General features: G+C 40.5%; 1 protein-coding gene across 1 annotated transcript in view; it reads left to right on the forward strand.

Moving 5' to 3' along the window:
• The window catches only part of grin2cb (glutamate receptor, ionotropic, N-methyl D-aspartate 2Cb), a 100,822-nt gene extending 79,062 nt beyond the window's left edge, over positions 1-21,760 (forward strand). Inside the window, exons 5-12 of the mRNA XM_041219752.1 lie at positions 7,549-7,717; positions 14,327-14,480; positions 14,962-15,087; positions 15,407-15,636; positions 16,807-16,967; positions 17,901-18,088; positions 18,697-18,929; positions 19,280-21,760. Of these exons, the coding sequence (XP_041075686.1) occupies positions 7,549-7,717; positions 14,327-14,480; positions 14,962-15,087; positions 15,407-15,636; positions 16,807-16,967; positions 17,901-18,088; positions 18,697-18,929; positions 19,280-20,839 (2,821 nt within the window). The 3' untranslated portion in view covers positions 20,840-21,760. The remainder of the gene's footprint in view (positions 1-7,548; positions 7,718-14,326; positions 14,481-14,961; positions 15,088-15,406; positions 15,637-16,806; positions 16,968-17,900; positions 18,089-18,696; positions 18,930-19,279) is intronic.
• Positions 21,761-25,017: the final 3,257 nt, after the last annotated feature.

Genomic DNA, 25,017 nt, shown 5'->3' on the forward strand with positions numbered 1-25,017 from the left:
CATATTTTTGACACTGAATGTTATCAGATCTTCAACCAAAAACAAATATTAGATAAAAGGAATCCTGAGTGAACAAATAACACAAAATGTTGATACTTATTTCATTTATTTATTAAAGAAAGTTATGTAACACCCAATGCCCCCGTGTGAAAAAATAATCACCCCCTTAGACTCAATAATTGGTTACACAACCTTTAGCAGAAATAACTGCAAACAGATGCTTCCTGTAGTTATTGATCATTCTCTCACAGCGCCATGGAGGAATTTTGGCCCACTCCTTCATGCAGAACTGCTTCCTTGGTGATATTTGTGGGTTTTTGAGCATAAACTGCTCGTTTCAGGTCCTGCCACAACATCTCAATGGGGTTTAGGTCTGGTCTTTGACTAGGCCATTCCAAAACTTTAAATTTCTTGTTCTTCAACCATTCTGATGTAGACTTGCTTGTGTGTTTCGGATCATTGTCTTGCTGCATGACCCAGCTGCACTTCTTCTTCAGCTCACAGACGGATGGCCTGACATTCTCCTATAGAATTCTTTGATACGGAGCAGAATTCATGGTTCCTTCAATGATGGCAAGTCATCCAGGTCCTGATGCAGACCCTTTCCAGGCTGATAGGAATCAGCAGTTTTTTTTTCCGGAGGTCTTCAGGAATTCAGCATGATGTGCCTCTAGAACCTGTGTGCTGACAACTTCACTCTGATGGTAAGGGCCAAAGTTAATCAGATTTATATTGGGCAGGGATGGCCCAAATCAACTCTGATTGTTAACCAAAGTATTCAAACAGCTGACCCTAATTATCCCTTTAATTGGGTTGAGTTAACTAGGGGGCAATGACTTTTTCACATCTGAAGATTGCATGTTTGATTACCTTGCACACCAAACAAATGAAGAAAGCACCAAACTTTGGTGTCATTTTTTCTCTCAGACTCCATCTATATACTACTACAACCCACATAAAGATCTGACCAAATTCAATGTGAAAAATGTGCAAAAATGCAGCAAATCAGTCAGGAGGCATATTCTTTTTCATGGTACTGTATATGTAATGTGTGACTCAACCAAACAAATGAACTATTAAGACTGCTTCACTAATGCAGAACTCTGTGACCAGAGAGCACAGCAAGGATTCATTATGAACATTTAACAATGCATTACTTTTCCTTGAAAGTTTTATTCAGTTTCTTCTTTATACATATGTTTAACTATGAAGCCTAACCTTTATTCTTCCTTTGAGAATGTGAATACATGCAATAATAATTTGGATTGTTAGGTTTCTTTTTGTCTTATAACAAATACACATTTATGAGTGATTTGAAATACTTAAACATACATAATATTAATTGTTAATCTTTTCTTCATGAATCTAGGGATAATCAAAGAAGAATCGCTAGTTCTTATTGAAGTATTGTGTTTATTATGGTTAATAATTACATTATGAGATATAATGGGTATTCTCTTTAACGGTAATTGGCGAGGACACAATTTCTAGATATACAATGTAAATATGCACAACAAAGAAGCTGCTTAATGAGATTCTAAGATCAACGAGTTACTAATAACCAAATGAGCAAGATGGGCCGAATGGCTTCCTCTCGTTTGTAAACTTTCTTATATTCTTATGATACCGCTGTCCTGAAATGTGACGTCACTTGGTGCAAGCAGCGTATACAGTGGTTAATAATACTTTAGTGTGTGGTGTTTGTCTACAAGACTGACCGTGATTCGTATGTGTAGACTTTGTTGTATATTAATATAAAATAAACTTCATTATACTGCATCTGTATTTTTAGCAGTATTAGCAATAAAAATATGTCTCTGTGAGCATACATGAATTTTACCAGATAAAGTTGTTTTTAATAGTCATTTTTAAAATATATGCTTAAATTCTTGAAGCCTTTTCCCACAAACTGAGGTCCATTGTCAATAATAACTTCATTTGGGCACCCATCTTGCAAATATGTTCTTTAGATATTTTATGACAGTCTGGTTGCTCATGTCTGGTAGATGGCAAATCTCTAAATATCTAGAAAAAACATTTAACACTATCAGATAGTGTTGCCTATCCAAGTCATAAATGTCAACCCCAACTCTTTCCCAGGGTCAATCAAGTGATGGTGTGGTTATCAACGGTTCCTTACGCTGAGTGGTTTTTGTTTTTTTGACACAATTCATAAACCTTGATTATTTCTTGGATGTCTTTTCCGATCCTGGCCACCATACAGATATCTTGGCACATTCACTGCATTTAATGACGCCCTGGTGACCATCATGACGTCTGTAAACACTTCTTCCACCTGGCATACTAATCCCACGTCCGAGCAGGGGACCGCTAATCATGTATAAGTTAAATTGGTATGCCATGCCTTTAAATGCTGTTTTAGCTGAAAACTGCCCCTTGCAATGTAACTTCTCTCCTGAACTATTCAGGATAGCATGTGTGCTTTTTAATTGTGAAGGATTTTTCATGCTTATTGATATAGCTTCTGCAATTATGTTTGTATCTGCTCCAGTGTCTATTTTCAAATGTAATTGTGGCAAAGTGGTTGATAGTGTGCAGGTGCAGGTGATCAGTGAACAGACAAACAATTATAATCCAGGAACAAAGTTTCTGATGTTTAATGATCTTTTTGTGTACAGATCCTGACGGTAAAACAAACAGTAAACAACAATGTTGTTAAGTAATACAGCAGCATGTGTTACTTAATTTATAATCGCTGGGTATGTCCCGAAATAATAGTTCTGTTTTTATTATACACCCACACAAAACACACACACACACAAGTCCGCTAGTGAGTGAGTTAGTGCTAGTGGTGTAAGTACAGTTTATGGTGATACAGTGCAGTGCTGTTCTGGGTTTGTGCTGGCCTCTGGCGACAGCTCTGGAACATGTTAGCTGTCTAGTGATGGTAAACAACAAATGGACAGAATAAACAAACACTCACACACAGGTCCTTCTGGGTCACTTTCCATAAATGAAAATGAAGGAACAGATACATCGCTTCGACCAAAAGAAGTGTCCTTTTCAAAATAGATAAAACTTGGAATTGATTATTTAATTTTTATAATTTTACGTCGAGATCTGAAATCCATAATATTTCCTATTTTTGCAGTAATCTGCTGAACTCTTAAAAAATAAGTATATAAAGAAATACAAAGAAAAGTAAATTTCGATCTCTAAATATTTTTGCACATTTTTCAAGTTACATTAGCCTGCCTTAAATGGCATTCCATAACAACAAATATTGAATTTCTAGTGCACCTTTCATGCCAAGAAAAGGCAATAAAAGCAACATCAGGTATTAACGTTCTATATTCTGCAGCGCATTTTGACAAATATATTTGGAGAAAACAAATGGGTTTTTAGATTATTGTGTGGGTCTTTTTATCATATATCAAACAGCTGGACTGGCTTTGAAATATTAAAAACAGAAAGGAACATGACAACCTGTTATGAAAACATGTTAGTGACGTTCTTGTAGCTCACCATAGTTCTCCTTACCCTCAGACCTTCACATTTATATTCCAAAACCATCCAGGGCAAAAAAAAAGCATGAGGCCACAGATTGTTGATGCAACAAAGTTGCAACAAAATTAATGTCAATATTAGAAGTGTATCTACTCAAAGTAATAGCTCCATTGTATCTTAATGTACTGACAGGTTTTTTGGCTGTGTGTCTCCTCACACTGCCTCACTTAGTCACAGGACAAGTACTGTCAAAGATACAATCCCCACTGATAAAAATAACCAAATGTGAAGTGAATATGACATATAAAATACATACAACATAATTCATACAACACACAATGTGGACCTGGGACAAGTATATTTCATTTTTACAGTTTGTGACATCACAGTGACTGTATTAACAGTGTCTTGTGAGAGCACAGTGACTGTATTAACAGTGTCTTGTGAGAGCACAGTGACTGTATTAACAGTGTCTTGTGAGAGCACAGTGACTATGTTAACAGTGTGTTGTGAGAGCACAGTGACTGTATTAACAGTGTGTTGTGAGAGCACAGTGACTGCGTTAACAGTGTCTTGTGAGAGCACAGTGACTGCATTAACAGTGTCTTGTAAGAGCACAGTGACTGTATTAACAGTGTCTTGTGAGAGAACAGTGACTGTATTAACAGTGTCTTGTGAGAGCACAGTGACTGTGTTAACAGTGTGTTGTGAGAGCACAGTGACTGTATTAACAGTGTGTTGTGAGAGCACAGTGACTGTGTTAACAGTGTCTTGTGAGAGCACAGTGACTGTATTAACAGTCTTTTGTGAGCAGAGCACAGTGACTGTATTAACAGTGTCTTGTGAGAGCACAGTGACTGTGTTAACAGTGTCTTGTGAGAGCACAGTGACTGTACTAACAGTGTCTTGTGAGAGCACAGTGACTGTACTAACAGTGTCTTGTGAGAGCACAGTGACTGTACTAACAGTGTCTTGTGAGAGCACAGTGACTGTATTAACAGTGTTTTGTGAGAGCACAGTGACTGTACTAACAGTGTCTTGTGAGAGCACAGTGACTGTGTTAACAGTGTCTTGTGAGAGCACAGTGACTGTACTAACAGTGTCTTGTGGGGGCAAGATTCCATACAGTGGCACGGACACATCATCCAGAGCTATTAAACACTCTGTAAGGCTGAATTTAGAAATACTAAAACAAACTTCATAATAGGACACAGACACATGCATGAAGTGTTAGTGTTAGAGAAGTTAGTTTCTCCAGTTCATGTGTACATTGTATTTAATTATTATTTGTATTATTTTCTTAACTCTAATACTGTATCAGTGTTTGAAGTTATTGGGAACTGTTTTTACATAAGAAGCTTTAATATAGAAAATTGAGTATTACAGTTGGGGTGACTGTCAAAATCGTTTTTGGTGGCACTTGATATCTATTCAGCGATCCAGTTGTGATGTAGTCTTGAGGTTGTCAGTATCCAGCTCATGATCAGCTACTTCGGCATTGTTTCTGGCTTGCCATTGGTTACACTACTGAAGTGAACCATTTGCCTAAATGTGATTAATCATAGATAATGCTCAGTTGGTTCAAGAAGTTGAAAAATATTCTGGTTTGTCAAAGAATTGTACCTGTTACTGTGCTAGATTCTCATAACTGTCATTAGCACAATGTTTTCAACAAAGAAAAACACCTCCAGTGAAGTGCCCAAACCAGAAATAAACAAGTCACATATTCAATTTGTATGGCCGTTAAGCAATGTAGCTGCGGTGTCATACTTGGGGCTGTGTGGTTATTAATCATCCTGGTCTCTCTTAATGTGCAGCATGTGAAATGAGTTCATAGCTCCTCCCGCAGACACCCTCAGGGAACCAGGCTTTTATATAACGTTCCAATCCCAGTGCAAAGGGATTTATTACAGCCGTCTGTCAGGTTGAAGTTATTACAATAGAAGCACATTGCACATACCAAACGCATATTGAGAGATTTGTAAATCAACACATTAGAAACAGATACTGTGCAGATATTGCAGGACTGGTTACACAGACAGAGGCACTGAGGACAGGCCAGACACAAAGGAAGCTTTTACTCCATTCGTAACTCACCTGTTAATTGTGCAAAATTAGGAACACACACCATTAATAAAGTAATACAATTACAGAAATGTAATTCGAAACATTTTCAAACTGTTTGCATGTAATTTTGTGACATTAATGTCTTCCCTTTCATCTGGACAGTAAAGGGTTCTGAGAATATTATAAGAACATTATGCTCACAACTGCAAGGCATGCTGGTATCAAGTGAGGATGTTTTACTCTCAGGGAGTTGAAAGGATTGTGGAGACTTGACCTTGTGCAGTAAAGAATGGCACACTGCTAACGCATGCAAACTTATGCAAGACTAATGTATAAAAGAACAGGCACTAGAGAGGGCATCCGAGACTCATGCCCCCGTCTTCCAGGAACAGACATGTAGCACACACCTTTGAGCAAATATCCTGTCCTCTGCATGACTGATTCATCTATAATACGCAATGGGTCAGGGCACACTGTAGGTACAGTAATGTGTACAGATGTACTGAGGGTGTACAGAGCTAGAGAGCAGGGCACACTGTAGGTACAGTAATGTGTACAGATGTACTGTTGGTGTTTTCCATTAAATCTGCAAATCCCAGCTATCCTGTTTTTTATCTCTCTTTGTTTGTTGGTGATTCATTTGCGTTGGATTTGTTTTGGTCAGTCCCGGCTGCGACTCCATCTGTCAGCACAGTGACATAATCCCGGAGACATGCCGAGTCCTAGTGTGACGTCACTGTGGCCGCACGGAGCAGCGGAGATTGTGCTGACTCGCTCCTGGCAACTCCAACTGAAAATAGGGAGCTGGACTGCTCAGGAGGCTTTCTAAAGGAGCCAGTGAGCAGTAACTTTAAACCTTTTGTTAAAAGAAGAGGGCAGGTATAATGGGTGCAGTTAGGAGTGAATTCAATCATTTAATACAGCACAGCTTTATGACCCTTATACAAATTTGCTATGGTAAATTACAAGGTCATTTTGCAGTTTTCCCATGGTTCTACTATGTGTTTTTTACCATGGCTCTCTGAGCTTAGCTATGCTTTACCAGGCTTTCCCTGTGCTTTATTACACTTTGCTATTCTTTTAATACAGTAAATAAGGGGACCCACTGCACCCTAACGACTGTCAATCAATTTTTTTTCTGAATACCAGTAATTGTGCTGTAAAGGAATGTATTATTGAACTTTAACATGAGTGTCATACAGTAATAGGGACATATCAGTTTAACCCCATAAATAACTAGACTGGCAGGTAGGGTTGTCTGTTCCAGCTTCAAGCAGGGGAAAGTGTGTGAACACTAACAAGCTGGACCTGTCCTAAATCTCACTTGATAGAGGACCCAGCCCTAGCCAGTGCAACAGTTTTAAACTGGCAAGACCTGGTCATGCTTTCCTTTAGCTGGACAAAAGACTGGAACGCTAGTTATGCTGGTTTGAGAGAAAACAGTACAGGACACCTACCATTTAGGGCTGTTTTTGGCCTGTCAGCCAATAGCAATGAAAACCATGTGCATTATTCTACAGGCTCTGTCTGTTTGCTACACATGGCAGTGAAACCGCTTATAAAAAATAATTGCTAGTAATCCCACCCACGCAGCTCTCTGTTGACAGGCCTGTGTATTTTCCTGCTGACTTTGGGTGCAGTTCTTGTACTTTCAGACAAAACAGTAGTCTGATGTTGTTGTGGGGACACACCATATAATACTAATTATAATAATAAAACCCTATATTGTCTGTCAGTGTCCCATGCCCCCTTGTATCCATGCTCAGTGCAGCTCCGCCTGGTGTCTCATTGCTGTTTCTGTCTCCTCTCCTCTGCAGCACCTCTGCTGGGTGTCTTATTGCTGTTTCTGTCTCCTCTCCTCTGCAACACCTCTGCTGGGTGTCTCATTGCTGTTTCTGTCTCCTCTCCTCTGCAGCACCTCTGCTGGGTGTTTCATTGCAGTTTCTGTCTCCTCTCCTCTGCAGCAGCTCTGCTGGGTGTCTCATTGTTGTTTCTGTCTTCTCTCCTCTGCAGCTTCGTGGGCCTTACCGAGCCCTACACCAAGCTGTGCTGCAAGGGTTTCTGCATCGACATCCTCAAGAAGCTGGCCAGGACCGTCAAGTTCACATACGATCTCTATCTGGTCACCAATGGCAAGCACGGCAAGAAAGTACGGGGGATCTGGAACGGCATGATTGGAGAGGTGGGTCCCTGTCTGTCAGTCTTTATGGGAGAGGATAGCGTTCACAACAATCCTCAGATCAGATCAAACCTATTACTAACTCATTCTGACAATACAATATATAATACTGGAGGAAAAGAGAGAAGATACATACAAAGCAAGAGGGTGTATACACATGAAATGTATATTTATTCTTTCTTTTCAGAACAGATGTAATATATGTGCAGCTTTTGGTATTTTATCAAGGCATGGGAGTCTTTGCTGCAGTCTGCTGAGCCTTAATGAAGAATTCTTGTCCTGCAGAATTGTTTGTTTTGCAACACTAACATTTTTTTCTAAATTAAATGTATTTGCTTTTCCATAGGAGTAAAAGGTAAGTACAGGGTTGGGTGCTCATGTTACATTAGGTTACAATGCTTGTCTGGTGCACTGTGAACCCAACCAGTTCACTGAGGCAATTATTCAGTCAGAGAGACCAACACTACTATATTCCTCGATATACATGGCACACTAATGCAGTCAATTAGCATACTTAATAGAGACATGCTTGTTAAGAGGGGCATTTATAGCAAAAGTGAATTACAGTCAGGAATTTAGTTGTTTCTCTATGATTCCACTGTTGTAGATTATATCAATCATACTGACTTAATTAGATCTACAGTATACCATGGGAATACCCACTGATAGATGTTTAATCATTTTATAATAATCATGCATTTAATGAGAAAATTAACATGCAAACTATTAATATGCAGAATGGCAGTAAACGTTTTCATAACACGGTCGCGACTGTAGTTACACTTGTTTGAATGATTTAACAGAGTTTATGATGTGTGTGTGTGTGTGTGTGTGTGTGTGTGTGTGTGTGTGTGTGTGTGTGTGTGTGTGTGTGTGTGTGTGTGCAGTTCCACATGGGATTAAAACAGGATTACAAAAACACAAAAACATAATTATAAAAAGTAAACAAAAATGGATTTAATTAGGAGTTTTTGCCACTGATCAACACAAAAAAAAGTCCATAATGTCAAAGTAAAAAATAAAATCTACAAATTGTTCTAAATTAATTACAAATACAAAACAGAAAATAACTGATTGCATAAGTATTCACCCCCTTGAGTCAATATTTGGTAGAGGCACCTTTGGCAGCAATTACAAGTCTATTTGGACCTCAACCAGCTTTGCACATCTGGATACTGCAATTTTTGCCCATTCTTCTTTGCAGAATTGCTCAAGCTCCGTTAAGTTGGAGGGGGACCTTTGGTGAACAGCAATTTTCAACTCTTTGCTCATATTCTCAATTGGATTGAGGTCTGGGCTTTGACTGGGCCACTCCAGGAGATTGACCTTTTTGTTTTTAAGTCACTCCTGTGTGGTTTTGGCTGTATGTTTGGGGTCACTGTCCTGCTGGAAGATCTTCTCCCAAGTCCCAGGTCTCTTGCAGACTTCAGCAGATTTTCCTCCAGGATTTCTCTGTACTTTGCTGCATCCATTTTGCTCTCTATCTTCACAAGCTTTCCAGGCCCTGATGCAGAGAAGCATCCCCATAGCATGATGCTGCCACCACCATGCTTCACAGTAGGGATGCTGTTCTCAGGATGATGTGCGGTGTTAGGCTTGCGCCAAACATAGCGCTTAGCGTTGAGGACAAAAAGCTCTATTTTGACCATAGAATCTTCTTTCACTTGGTCCTTGAGTCTCCCACATGCCTTCTGGCAAACTCTAGCTGAGATTTGATGTGAGTTTTTTTGAACAATGGTTTTCTTTTTGCCACTTTCCCATAAAGGTCAGTTTTGTGAAGCACGCGGGCTATTGTTGCCATAAGCTCAGCCATGGAAGACCTCTTGGTGGCCTCCCTGACTAGTGCCCTTCTCACCCGGATACTCAGTTTTTGAGGACAGCCTGTTCTAAACAGATTCACAGTTGTGCCATATTCTCTCCATTTCTTAATAATGGACTTTACTATGCTCCGGGGGATATTCAATACCTTGGAAATGTTCTTATATCCCACTTCTGATTGGTGCTTTTGAAGAACGTTATTCCGGATTTGCTTTAAAAGTCTTCATGATGTAGATTTTGTTAGGAAATGTGCTAACCAACTGTGGGACCTCCCAGAGACAGGTGTATTTAACCTGAAATCATGTGAAGCACATTAATTGCACAAAGGTGGACTTCATTCAACTAATTATGTGACTTCTAAGGAGACAATTGGTTGCACTAGAGCTTATTTAGATGTGTCATAGCAAAGAGAGTGAATACTAATGCAATCAATTATTTTCTGTTTTATATTTGTAATTAATTCAGAACAATTTGTAGATTTTATTTTTCACTTTGACATTATGGACTTTTTGTGTTGATCAGTGGCAATAACTCCTAATTAAATCCATTTTGATTCCATGTTGTAACACAATAAAATGTGGAAAAGTCCAAGGGGGGTGAATACTTTTGAGAGTCACTGTAATTTCATATATTTCATATGGACTCATATCCGGTTACACACACTGTGTTTTATTTGATTTATTCTACATGCTGGCTGAACCTATTGTTATTCTTCAGGGACATGGTACTGTTGGCCACACTCTAATATATGGAAGCTGTTTCTTAGTAAATGACAGCACTTGATGAAAACCCATTGACAGGCCATTCATCACAGGCTCCTGAGGCATTCTATCCATTGATAACACAGAGATGAAAACCCATTGACATGCCATTACTACATCACAGGCTCCTGAGGCATTCTATCCATTGATAATATAGAGATGAAAACACATTGACAGGCCATAACTGCATCACAAGCTCCCCTGATACCCAGGTGTGCATTGGGCTAATTTCCCAGCCCAACTGAAACAATAAAAAAACAGCTGCTTTAGTTGGTTCTGACTGCTGCTCTCCACATAGGCTAAAACAAGCGTTATAGAGCAGCACAAGCTTTTGTGATAAGGCAGGGAGGTGGTTAAAATCCTCCCTACCTTTAACATATTTGTTTAATTGTTTGTTTATTGTTTAATGACATTTGATAATTTTTGTATTGTTTAATAACCACCTGCACCTGGCTAATATTGTATATTAGAGCCAGGTGCAGAATATTTAAAGAAAACATAAGAACATAAGAACATAAGAAAGTTTTAATAACGAGAGGAGGCCATTCGGCCCATCTTGCTCATTTGGTTGTTAGTAGCTTATTGATCCCAGAATCTCATCAATCAGCTTCTTGAAGGATCCCAGAGTGTCAGCTTCAACAACATTACTGGGGAGTCATTACAGTCATCTGCTCAGGGCTGCTGAGTAGTAGGAAGCAGAAAGTGTGCTCTGTTACCAGGCAGTAATATAAAAAAGTAAGTGCTGTGTTAAACCTGTGTGGTTTATTTTTGTTCTGTTGACAGGTAAACGGCTTAGCCATCCTGTGAGCTAGTCAAGAACCTGCCTGTGTAGTCAGTGCTCCAACAATGAGTTATGATTTTGTTTTGTTTTATTTCATTTTTGTGTATTAAAAAAATAGTGCTTCAGCGGATAAAAATCAATTTCTGTGTGTTGGGTCTGATTTAAAAGGGGCAACGAACGACCTTGAGCGCCGGCCATGTTACACTTTATAGAGCATCAGTCAATAAAAGAAACAGCTGCTTTAGTTGATTCTGACTGCTGCTCTCCACAGAGGCTAAGACAAGCTTTATGCGTGTGCGTCCTATGCACATATCCCCTGCACCACAGACCTAACACAGCCATAAGCAAACAAGATAGCTGCTTCCGCATCCAGCACTCATAGAATATCACAGACATTTGCAGAGGTTTTTGAGATGTTATAGCAATAAAGTAATGACTTGGATCGTGTTATGTATTTTGGGTAAAAAAATAAGTGAGCCCAGACAAGGAGAACTGTACAAAATCGAATATCGTTTATTCAGTCACAGTTACACACAGAACAGAACACAGAAAACAGAACCCCAAGAACCCCAAAGCCCGCACACACCTTTCCTTTTATACTCTAACTGACACGTGGCTACACGTGTTGATATACACTGTAACAATTTCATGTGTGGTGTGCAGGTGACAACGTTATGCAACTGCAGAGTAAAATACAACAGATCGCATTATTGAGAAGTTTGGTGATAAAACGAGTGAGAGGATTTATCAGTATCATGAGAGGATTTATCAGCATGCACGTCTATAAAGATGTATGTGAAAAATACAGCGAACAAGGGGTGAGGCTTGGCTGGAGATGTAGTACTGATGTCCTTTTGCCATGCACTGTCTTTTAAACCTGTTTTACTCAGCAAAAATAAATAAATAAACAGCGCATGTAAAATAAACAGAGTGTGAAAATAAATTGGACCTGACGTGCCTGATGAGCTGAATAAATGGACTGCAAAGGGATATAGAGCAGCAAATCAATGAAAGAAATAGCTGCTTTAGTTGGTTCTGACTGCTGCTCACCACAGAGGCTAAGACAAGCTTTATATAGCCGCAATCAGCACAGATCATCTGTTTGATTGTTTCTATGACAATGCTGAATTAACCAATCAACGCCATTGCCCTTCCCTTAGGTGTCAGCTCTTGCTTGCTGTGGTGAGCTCAAATAATCAAAATAATGTGTTTGTGCACATCTAGTCTGATAGACCTTGAACCCACATAATATTTTAAAATATAAAATAATATCATCAGTCTTATTCTCATTCAGTACCTGTGTTAGATTGTGGTTATAATTAGCATAACCGAGGCAGAAGTGTTAAAGGGACTAGGAGCTCTTAAAATAAACAAATCCCCTGGGACAGATGAGATCCTCCCAATAGTACTCAAAGAAATGAAAGAAGTTATTAACAAACCGCTAACCAAGATCATGCAGCAGTCTCTTGACACAGGGGTGGTACCGACAGACTGGAAAATTGCAAACGTAATACCGATCCACAAAAAGGGAAACAAAACTGAACCAGGTAACTACAGACCAGTAAGCCTGACTGCTATTATATGCAAACTTATGGAAACTATAACAAGATCCAAAATAGAAAATTACCTATATGGTAACAAGGTCCTGGGAGACAGTCAACATGGTTTTAGGAAAGGGAGATCGTGTCTAACTAACTTGCTTGATTTTTTTGAGGATGCAACATCAATAATGGATAATTGCAAAGCATATGACATGGTTTATTTAGATTTCCAGAAAGCTTTTGAAAAAGTCCCGCACAAAAGATTAATTCTCAAACTGAACGCAGTAGGGATTCAAGGAAACACATGTACATGGATTAGGGAGTGGTTAACATATAGAAAACAGAAAGTACTGATTAGAGGAGAAACCTCAGAATGGAGTGTGGTAACCAATGGAGTAACATAGGGATCAGTATTAGGTCCTCTGCTATTCCTAATCTACATTAATGATTTAGATTCTGGTATAGTAAGCAAACTTGTTACATTTGCAGATGACACAAAAGTAGGAGGAGTGGCAAACACTGTTGCAGCAACAAAGGTCATTCAAAATGATCTGGACAAGATTCAGAACTGGGCAGACACATGGCAAATGACATTTAATAGAGAAAAGTGTAAGGAACTGCACGCAGGAAATAAAAATGTGCAGTACAAATATCATATGGCAGATACTGAAATTGGAGAAGGAATCTATGAAAAAGACCTAGGAGTTTTTGTTGACTCAGAAATGTCTTCATCTAGACAATGTGGGGAAGCTATAAAAAAGGCCAAGAAGATTCTCGGCTACATTGTGAAAAGTGTTGAATTTAAATCAAGGGAAGTAATGTTAAAACTGTACAATGCATTAGTAAGACCTCATCTTGAGTATTGTGTTCAGTTCTGGTCACCTCGCTATAAAAAAGATATTGCTGCTCTAGAAAAAGTGCAAAGAAGAGCAATCAGAATTATTCTGGGTTTAAAAGGCATGTCATATGCAGACAGGCTAAAAGAATTGAATCTGATCAGTCTTGAACAAAGAAGACTAAGAGGCGACCTAATTCCAACATTCAAAATTCTAAAAGGTATTGGCAATGTTGACTCAAGGGACTTTTTCGACCTGAAAAAAGAAACAAGGACCAGGGGTCACAAATGGAGATTAAACAAAGGGGCATTCAGAACAGAAGATAGGAGGCATTTTTTTACACAGAGAATCATGAGGGTCTGGAATCAACTCCCCAATAATGTTATTGAAGCTGACACCCTGGGATCCTTCAAGAAGCTGCTTGATGAGATTCTGGGATCAATAAGCTACTAACAACCAAACTAACAAGATGGGCCGAATGGCCTCCTCTCGTTTGTAAACTTTCTTATGTTCTTATGTTCTTATTTACCTGTTCAGTGCTCTGGCATTTACTTCAAAAATAATTACACAATAAATACTGCACCAAAAAGACAATAGCAAGCTCTAGATTAAGTTTTCTGGGAGAACAATCACAGAGGATAAACATGACACAATAACAATTATAAGACCATGAAGTTAAAAACAAATTCATGAAATTCATTACATTTCTGTTTTTTTATTTTTCCACAAATTATAACAAATGAAGTAGACCAAAGCTGTCTATCTAAAGCAGTAATTCCATACTGGAATGTACTCACATCCCCGGTACCCCGTGATGAACAGTACTCCTTCTTGAGCTCCTGGAATGTGACGGTGTGGCGTGTGTCTCTCCTCAGGTGTACTACAAGCGTGCCGACATGGCTATTGGCTCCCTCACCATAAATGAGGAGCGCTCGGAGATCATCGATTTCTCCGTGCCCTTCGTGGAGACCGGGATCAGCGTGATGGTGGCCCGGAGCAATGGCACTGTCTCTCCATCCGCTTTCCTAGGTAAGAGAGCTGTGCATTCAGCAGGATGAGGTTGTGGCTGGTTAATTATAACACTCTGGAATTGGGCCTGTTTTCTTCCCCTTCCTTTGTGAATGATACCCAGGATAAACCAGTTAAGTGTTAAGACTCACAAGGTTTCATAAAAACACTTAATTTATGCACATAATAAAATAAATGACATGTATATTTTTATAATAAAACAGCTTTAGATCTGTCCCTTGATAGGAGGGCCTCTACCTGTTATCTTTCAATGTAGATGTTAAAGATCCCACAAGCCATACAGCCCTGCAGTGTGGGTGATAGTGTTTGTGATGTGACAGTGAGTGTGTTTGTTTCCTCAGAGCCGCACAGCCCTGCGGTATGGGTGACGGTGTTTGTGATGTGACAGTGAGTGTGGGTTTGTTTCCTCAGAGCCATATAGCCCTGCAGTGTGGGTGACGGTGTTTGTGATGTGACAGTGAGTGTGTGTTTGTTTCCTCAGAGCCATACAGCCCTGCAGTGTGGGTGATGATGTTCGTGATGTGTCTCTCTGTCGTCGCAGTCACAGTGTTCATCTTTGAGTACTTCAGCCCCATCGGGTACAATCGCAACCTCATCAGTGCAAAGGGTAAGGGTTGGAATCTCTTATTGCTTTGCAGACTGTATTTTTACAATGAGCCTACTTATCCTGACACCTTGCTTTAGGTTTACTTCCAGGTGAAAGGATTCAGGGGTGTTTCCATGTTCATGGAAAATTCCACTGCAAATACACTAAGTTTAAAGAATGTTACCAAGACAGGTCCTCTTCGTACTTCCATATTTTGAGTCAGGCTCAGATGGGGTTATATTACTTGTAACACAGGATGAGAAGTAGCCCACTTCTAGTCCCCCTTCTCCTCTGCCCCAGGCTCAATCTCACTCGCCCCATCTCCTCTCCTCTCCACCAGACCCAGGAGGCCCCACCTTCACCATTGGTAAGTCTGTCTGGCTGCTCTGGGCACTGGTGTTCAACAACTCAGTCCCCATCGAGAACCCTAAGGGCACCACCAGCAAGATCATGGTGCTGGTGTGGGCCTTCTTTGCTGTCATCTTCCTGGCCAGCTACACTGCAAACCTGGCGGCCTTCATGATCCAGGAGCAGTACGTTGATACCGTGTCCGGACTAAGCGACAAGAAGGTAGGAACCCCAGGAATAAAATGTCTTGTATTATTAGTTTAAAAAAGAGCAATTTATTATGGCATTCTATTTTTTTATTAATTAAAATATTGACATCATTAGGTTCAGCTCTGATAAGTTTATCATGATAAATTTGTACAGCGATTTTTAACTTTCCCATGTGTATGCTACTGTATATGTTTTACCTTGTTTACCAATGTTTAACTCAGCTTTCACTGTACAGTATGCTTATAAGTGTTTGGTGTCTACCTCTAATCAAACTGAGAGTGTATTTTTTCAAGCACACTGCTTTGTCAAGCCTACTAGTCAGGTCTGTCAGGTGTGTCATATAGTGCAAGAGAAAGTATGTGCTCAAATTGATAAGAGGTAGCCATTGAGCACTTGGAAACATATTATAAATAATGACATAGACATATAAAGCAGATGCTGATATTAACATGAGTCTATGACAATTTATCATCAACAATTCATCACGAACAATTTATCACCAACAATTCATTACCAGCAGTTCATCACTAGATACAATTCATCGCCAGCGACAACTCATCATGGACAGTTCATCACATTATCATATCGCAGCTGTTTATAACGCTACAGGAGAAAATGACCGGTGCGGCGCTTGTAGGTATTTCTAAATTTTGTCACATCTAGTGTTAAAATAAAGTTTATTTTTGTTTTGTTTTTTGGCTTGTTTGTTTGTTAGTTGGGTGGCATGAACTAGTAAAAGTTAGTATTGGTTTTATTTATGTAATATGTAAGTGAATACGTACTGTATCTGTTATTTATGATTTTTTATAGCTATTTGTTTTTAGCACAGCTTTTATGATATATTGTGGCCTTAATTGGCAAGTTATTGTCCTTGATGAATTGTCGCTGATGACTAATTGTTGGTGATGAAAAGTGTGTGACAAATTGACGGGATACCTATTAACACATGTAATCTGTTTATATTGATTCTGATGTAGATAAGCATTTAGAATTCTTTGTCATTGACTTTCTGAGTGCTAGATCTACAATTTCAGTGAAATTATAAGTGTAGCTACTGCTAATAGGTTCCAGTGGGGATGTAACTTATAAGATGTTTCCTAGTACATTGCAACCCAATTTAAATTACAAGTATATTAGAAATGAAAGTTCTACTGTACCCTCCCTCCTTCCCTGATATTGCAGTTCCAGAAGCCCCAGGAGCATTACCCACCATTCCGCTTCGGCACGGTGCCCAACGGCAGCACGGAGAGGAACATCCGCAGCAACTACCCGGACATGCACTCCCACATGATCAAATACAATCAGCGTGGGGTTGAGGATGCTCTTAACAGCCTCAAGACAGGGTAACACACACTCTAAACCCCTCTGCTTCACAATGTTCTCTGTGCTGGGCTGTAGGATGTTTATTTTGCAATTTACATGAATCATAACAGAATAAGAGCAACTGTACAAGACGTACGAGGCCTGTACCAAGTGCTTGTAAGTATAGCTAAGGACATGTAGTTCATACCACAAAAGACATTGACAAAGGCTTCTCATAAAAAAAAATACCTTTATTGCTTAGGATTAATAATTAAACTGGACTACAATCTGATAATATCAATCAACCAATCAATCAATCTTTATTTTATGTAGCACCTTTAATAGTGGACCAACATCACAAAGCGTTTTACAGGATACAGTGTAATATTCATGTTGAAGTGTACAAATCCAACACTCACTAAAAGACCTAGAGTAGGAATGCAATGGTACTGTCTTGGGGGCATGAGACTGGCAATGGTAGAATGTTTCCACTATCAGTGGGAACACTTGCATATTTTGACAACATAAAGGTATTAGAATGGCATGAACACAAATACAACATGGAACCATGGTACATGTGTGTCAGTATCAGACAGACCGTGTTCAACCATACCAGGATCACTATACTGGGCAGTATTTGCCCCAAACCCATTGCCTGCCATTGTTGGCAATGCTATGGTTGGCTATTGGTCCTACTGGGGTTTCTTTAAAATGTCTTTCATTTTTTTATTTGTGTGAGAGTACTTAACAGTGTCATTCTCTTACCCAATAATGATGACCCATAACTTTAAACACTCATTTAGAAGATATATAGAAGGACTAAAAAGAAACTTAGACAGTCTTAGAAAGACATTTTGATGTTTTTATCAAGTCATTTAAGTACTGGTACATTAATAGTGATGACAGGGGTAATTGCATTGCTGTTTGAGAAATGCCCACCTCCTACCATTTTGTCACTCTGTTGGATTGTATAGGAGGCTGGACGCCTTTATTTATGACGCGGCTGTGCTGAACTACATGGCTGGGAAGGATGAAGGCTGTAAGCTGGTGACAATTGGTAGCGGGAAGGTGTTTGCTACCACGGGCTACGGCATCGCTCTACAGAAGGAATCCAAGTGGAAGCGCTCTGTAGACCTAGCCCTACTGCAGTTTCTGGGAGATGGTAAATCAGACTGTTTCTTTTGCAGTTCTAGAGTACTTTAGCCAGAGCAACATAAAGCACCCTGTCCCATCGGCTCTTCTTGCAGAATTTGATAACTGTGACTCCTAATAGGCAGCCCAGCTGGAGTCCATTTGCTTTTTAATAAGTGTCCTGAAGATATTCTGAGGTTGGTCTAAAAACTAGAACTAGTGCCCATACAGTAAGTATCTCACATGTTTGTGTATCCCTTACTTGTATTCTTGTATTTTTAATACCATTCCAGTTAAATTCATAAACCAGCAGTGCGAATAAATGTATTCCGTAAGATGTCTCTGATTGTTGTTATCTGGAATGTTATAAAATGACTAGTTATGCTGTTGTAAGGTTCAATTTTAATTATTTAATATCATTCCATGCTAATATCTATATTAATTCTACAAACCACTTTAGAAACATCTCTGTACATAAATAGCGGAATTAGGTCTGCAATAGAGAAGGTTTCATTTTAGGGCAGCAGTCTTAAAATCATTCAAATTGACCCGGCCATCTTTTTACAGCATTGTAGAATAAATCCTTGAAGTCAATGGGTTTCGATCCTGTATGAATAGACGTTGGTTTCCCTCCTTCAGGGGACACCCAGAAGCTGCAGACAGTGTGGCTGACAGGAATCTGCCAGAACGAGAAGAACGAGGTGATGAGCAGCAAGCTGGACATTGACAACATGGCAGGCGTCTTCTACATGCTGCTAGTGGCCATGGGGCTGAGCCTGCTGGTGTTCGCCTGGGAGCATCTCCTCTACTGGAAACTGAGACACTCTGTGAGCAAGTCCGACCGCCTCGACTTCCTCCTGGCAATCAGCAGGGTAAGAAGAGTTCCCATCTTTTACAATGCAGCTTACACATAGACAAAAATCTATGGGAATAAAAGTAACAAGAGTCAAGTATACAACTGCTGTGATTACAAAAACATCAGTATCTTATTAGTTGTCAGACATGTACCAAGAGGAGAAGTAACTACATTGAAATCACTATCCCAAAAGCTGAAAATGCTTGTATTTTAAAATATTGTATATTAAAGATCTAAAAAAAAATCTATATCTTGCTTGTAAAAGCTAGCAAAAATACCCATAAAAATACAAATCGACTTGTATTTTAGTTATTTCCTGGGATTGTAATGTCTTTAACCTCTTAACCTCTTCCTGTTCCTCTTCAGGGTATTTACAGCTGCTTCAATGGAGTGGAAGATGTGGACGGTCCTCTCAATATCCAGAATCCAGACGTAACCACTAACTACACCCAGGCCAACATGCTGAAGATGCTGCAGACTGCCAAGGACATCGTCTCCTCTGCCAAGATGGAGAACTCCCTGGAGAATGCCACCAAGACCATCGAGAACTGGAGCAGGAGGAGTGAGAACTTCAAGGGGGGCATTGCAACTAGAGTGCCCCAGGTGGTCACCTCTGACATGGCTGTCTGCACACACCGACTCCCTAACATATCCAGCATCACTGATAACCACACTCCATTCTCACAGAGAGCCCTGACGCCCACACTGACCGTACATTCTGCAGAGAACCCCAGCCTACCACTCCTGGAGAAGCAGAGGCATGTGGCGCGCCCGACCCCTATCCGCTACACCCTGCCTTCCAGAGGGATCCAGCTGAACGATAGGACCCTTCCCATCTCCAGCCTCAGCAGCCCTCAGGTAGCCACGAGGGATCCTCCCCCTGTCACAAACCCTCACCACGGGAACAGGCTGTACATGGAGAACCACCACAGGCATCCCCGCTCTCCGTTTGTCCCTTATCACGAGCTGCAGGTCCCAGACATTTATGTGAAGCACAAAGACCCTGTTTGTAGGAAGCTGTACCCGGATGGCATGGTGAGAAAAAAAAGGCCCCAGAGTCTCATGGTGGAAACCCCAGAGATAAGAAGGAGACCTGAGCCAGAAGAGCCCATAAGGTGCTTTACAGAGCTCCGGGCCAACCACCTCATGGAGAACCATGTCCACAAGGTGTCCTGCATCAACAGCCACTACCCGAGGGCCAATGCCAACTGCAATTCCTGCATAAAGGCCTATGTGGAGCCAGAGCAAGAGGATGTCCCTCTGCTGGGGAAGGAGAAGCTCCAACGCAGGGCTTCCTTCAGCAAGGCCACATGGGGGCAGCATGAGAAGCTGCAGCCCCTGGAAGAGAAGGCCAGGATGGATGTGCCAGATTTGTTCCCCCGAGTGGTGGTGAACCCCAAGCCCAGCCCAAAGGTGTACAGGGTGCCGGGGAGCAGTCTGTGCTACCTAGAGCCCAGCCAGGGCCATCCATACAGAGAGCCGAAGCTGAGGCATTCACAGTCCACGCGACTGCCCTCATACCGCGAGGCTGTCCTGCAGAACGCAGCAGCTCTAAGGCGCTCCTCCACTGTGGTGCACAGACACTACTCCACCTATCTGAACTCCTACACAGACCTGCCGGTGTACGTAGGCCCGATGGCTCAGAGTCCTGCGCAGTTCTACGAGCACTCCAAGGAGGTTTGTAACCTCTTCCCCTGCATGGGGCCCTGTCCCGAGGAGCTCACGCTGCTGCCCAGGAGCTCCGACCGGTCATATTTTTATGAGGATGGTGGGTATGTGGGTGGCAGAGTTCGGGGGGATCCCCACCTTGCTGCCGCTGCGCTCAAAGACAGAGACAGGAGGCAGGTTCTAACTTCCAGAAGCGTGAACAATCCATATGTGCCAAAACCCTGGAGTAGAATATCAAGCCTGGAATCAGAGGTTTGAGTGAGCAGGTTACCCAAGCATACATTTTGGCTGCCTAGTTTTGGATGGGTTTTCGATGGATAACTACCGCCCATCTGTGCTTCTTTATTTCTCTGCATTTACCCATCAAGCTTATTAAATAAAGAAGATATTCAGCCCAGGGGGAGGCTGTAACAGCTATCAAGGGCGATGAGAAAATGGAATGCTGCAGTCCACGCACAGGGAGGGACTCTTGCTAAGATTCATGTCAATGCTGACCAATGGCCAGAGACATTTAAGGAAAGAATAAGAAACACAAGGGTGTGGAGTAGCTATTCATAACTTCTTCTTTTTTTTTTTTTGATTAATGCACCACTCCACTGAAGGATCTTGAACTCGGTTGCATCAGAATACTATTGTTCTTTTTTTTTAAAAAAAGCATTTTAAGATCCTTTCCCTACTCAATTTTCTAACTGTTCTAATGAAATGTCTTCCAGGAACTGCTGGGTAGGGTAGGTGGGGAGGTAGGTAGGTTTGAGTGTTGGGGGCAAGGGGGTGAGATTGAGGTTGTGCCAATGCTCTGGTTAGAGAAGTGTGACAAGGTGACTGGGAATGGTTTGTTTTCAATGTCTGTTTCCTTGAGATTCTTCCACTATTCAATAAAATATTAGGGGGTTTTCAGGGACCAGCCAGTGTTCTTCCTGATACTGTTCTTCCATAGAGGGTACAAGAAAATATGAAATCCTAGTTATCTTGCAGTTGAACTTGGGAGAGATTTGTGTGTGTAGTCACATACTGGTGGAGCACGTGACTAAACCATTCATGAATACCAGCTTCGGTGTCCCCTGCAGGTTTACAGTTTTCACTGTCTGGGAAGGTTGTTGCCTTATTAGCTTAAATGAGAAACTTCAGCTAATGTGAATGCTATCACTACACCAAGAACACATTATTAAACAAAAAAAGAAACCCTAGTAAAAAAGTTATTTACACTTTATTTAATTATTCAAATAACAATAACAATTATTATTATTATTATTATTATTATTATTATTATTATTATTATTATTATTATTATTATTATTATTATTATTATTATTATTATATAATAGGACCATAAACCATTACTGCACTGCTGTGGTCAGGCACAGGGTTAAATAATTGGTCAAGTGTTGAGAAATTCCAATTCTTTTGTTGCAGAAGTTTGAGTGTGTGTAAATGTCAGTGTCTGTGTCTGCCTCTCTCCTCTCCTGCCCTCGCTTGCTCTGCCTCCCTGCAGGGAGAGGAGGGCTCGGAGCAGCTGCAAGTGCACACTCTCACACCTGTGCTTTTGCTTCTGGTTCAGGTCAGCAGACTGCCAGGATCTCTTCTCCAGGGGTGAGGTCCATCCCGAGGCAATGCACAGGTTCAGGCTCCGTCACACAAGGTAATATACACATTGGAGAGCAAAGGAGCTCAAGCTTCAGTGGGTAGAGTGGCAGCTGGAATGTTTTGAAAATGTTTTCTAGAACAGGCTGGTAAATGTGCCTACCATTTCAGCCTTTAGTGAGAGACATCTTATTAGTGAACCTTTGGTGGAGTGGGTTTGAGGGGGATTTAAGAGCCATAACCTTTTCAGTAAATTGTGGTCTGCATGAAACTGTAGCATTGCCAGTGTAGCCCATGCACTGCTATTCCTTCAATCTGGTTTACTGTAGTAAAGCACTGCCAAGCATGATAAAGTACAGATAAATATATGTTTTTTTTTTTTTTTTTTTTTTTTTTACTAGATAAACGGTCTACATTAGTTTTCTCATGTGTATTGTAGCATTACAATATGTATTTTAAAAGGTAGAACACAGTGAGACACAAAATCAGGGAACAAGTTCTTGCCATAACAAAAAAGCTTGAAGCACACTGAACAAAGACGAGGATTATTTCAGTGAAAGTCATTGATCTCCAAAGTTATTGCAGCTATTGAGCATCTCTGAGGTACCTGGAGGTCACAGAGGAGCTACAATTGAAAATCCTGACCTTAACAAGCAAGAGATCTTCGGTTAAACCACACCAACACCTGCATAAAATGTAGCTGCAAAATGAAACATTTTGCTGATGCTTTAGGGGTGAATAAAAAACCAGAGCATAAAAATGATTATTGCATTATTCAGCACCTGCAGCTGTTTATTGCACTGTAATTCTGGCCTTTGCATATATTTAAAGCATTGTTTATCCTAAAGCATAGTAAACAAAAACTGACAGTCCCTTTGGATTCCAATTTTAATACAACAATGTGCATTTTAATACAACAGTATGCACACCAACAGCAGCTCATTAAAACAAGTCCTATTGTAGTCTTTAAAAAGTAAGTAGCTGGGTACCGATAAATATAGCATTACACAACCCCACGTGTTGCTACAACTGTTTAAATTATGTACCTTTTCATTGCTAACATCCTGGCAACTTTTTTACACTTATAATTTTAAAGTCTGTTTCAAAGCTATTTTCAAAATGGCTGCTCTAGTGCACTGGGGTTTGAAATCTGTCCTTTAAATCACTGCAGAAAGAGTGATTAAGAAAATCCAAAACATAGCAGCCAGTGCTCTGGCTTATCTGTTCTGTACCACATCATGGATCGTTATTTCCATTTTGAAGAGAGCTTTGAAACAGGCTGGTATAAGTGTAGAAAGTGGTCAAGATGTTAACAATGAAAAGAAAAATGACAGCTACATTATTTAAACAGTTGTATCAACACGTGAAGATGTTTAACACTATATTTTTCAGAACCCTGCTACTTACTTTATAATGTGAATGCAGGGTTTCACATCTGTTACAGAAAGCAATGATTACTGGTTTAATAGGAAACTCATGAGTTATCTATGTGAGAGACATCCTGCTGTAATTCAGTCATTAAAGCCCAGATAATTATGAAGAATGTCCCTGTTAGAAATCCCAGCAGTGGCCAAGACTGGTTTAGGGTTAGGGTTAAACAATGAGGCTTTTTGGAGCAGGAAATTTTATTGTTTTTTCAGAGGTACAATGATGGTTAGGTTGGTTCAAAGAAAAAAATGTAAATATGTAAAGGATGCAGTGGTAAACAAAGGATTGAAGATTGGTTATTTATCGTGCTTGGGATTCATTTTTACTTGCATAAATACATTATCTTTTAAAGTAATAATCATCTCTGCCACTACATTCATTTCTTTCGAACCTGGGAGGGTGAGACCTATTTTACATAGCCAATATAAATGTACTCTGACTGTCATCAGCTTTATATGCAGTACATGAAAGGGTCTTGTGATTGGGGAAGGGGGGAGGGTGCAGATCATTGAGACTGACTGTCAGAATCCTCTTTGGCATTGAGAATGACAAGGCACCTTACAAAACACACACCGCACAGCTGGCTCTTCATATTCCAAATGCTAATGAGGCTTGTCAAAGAGGAATGGCTCCCTTTCCTTGTCATGAGGTTGGTCAAGTGGTTCCATTCAACACAGAAACCAGAACTGAAAGCATGGACAACACCCCCAGTACTCCATTCACAAATAGTGCCCTCAGAAAGACATCAGAGGGGTCTGGAACAGGAATTACTTTCAAGGGTGAAGTCATTGAACCATCAGCTGCATCATCAGATGTCAGGACATCTGGGCTCTTGGGATAAGGACTAAGTGATGTGTAGTACCATACAGGATTGAGCAAGTAAAGGGTGCAGGTGATCAAAAGATCACCAGCCTCCCTCCTATTTCATTTAATTTATTTTTGTTAAGGCTGCCCTTTGAATCAGAAATGTTATGGGGAAGAGGTTTTGGTCTCAGTTCATTTCCTCCTACATGGCACAAGGCAACCCCAGGCTCAACAGAGGAAGCTGGTAGTCAATGAGGAGGAAAGAATCAGGTGTGTAAAGGCCAATTCCCAGGCCAAGCAGGGATAATGGATGAGATGGGAGTGTGTGGAACAATGAAGATTGGCTGCCAAGACCTGTGGACAATGGAACAGAGCAGGATCAGTTTCCTCATCAGATCAGCATATGATGTTCTCCCATCACCACAGAACCTAAACCTCTGGGTGGGTGAGGATCCTTTATGTCCTTTGTGTTCATCACCTGCAACATTAAGGCACATTTTGACATGTAAGGTGGGTCTTAGCCAAGGACGGTTTATGGGTTACATGACCAGGTGCTGAGATGTTTGGCCTTCGCATTGGAAGACAAGCATAACCTGACCAATAAGTTGCCACTAGTTCCATCA

The sequence above is a fragment of the Polyodon spathula genome, chromosome 20, assembly GCF_017654505.1.
Source record: "Polyodon spathula isolate WHYD16114869_AA chromosome 20, ASM1765450v1, whole genome shotgun sequence".
In the NCBI taxonomy this organism is placed as follows: Eukaryota; Metazoa; Chordata; class Actinopteri; order Acipenseriformes; family Polyodontidae; genus Polyodon; species Polyodon spathula.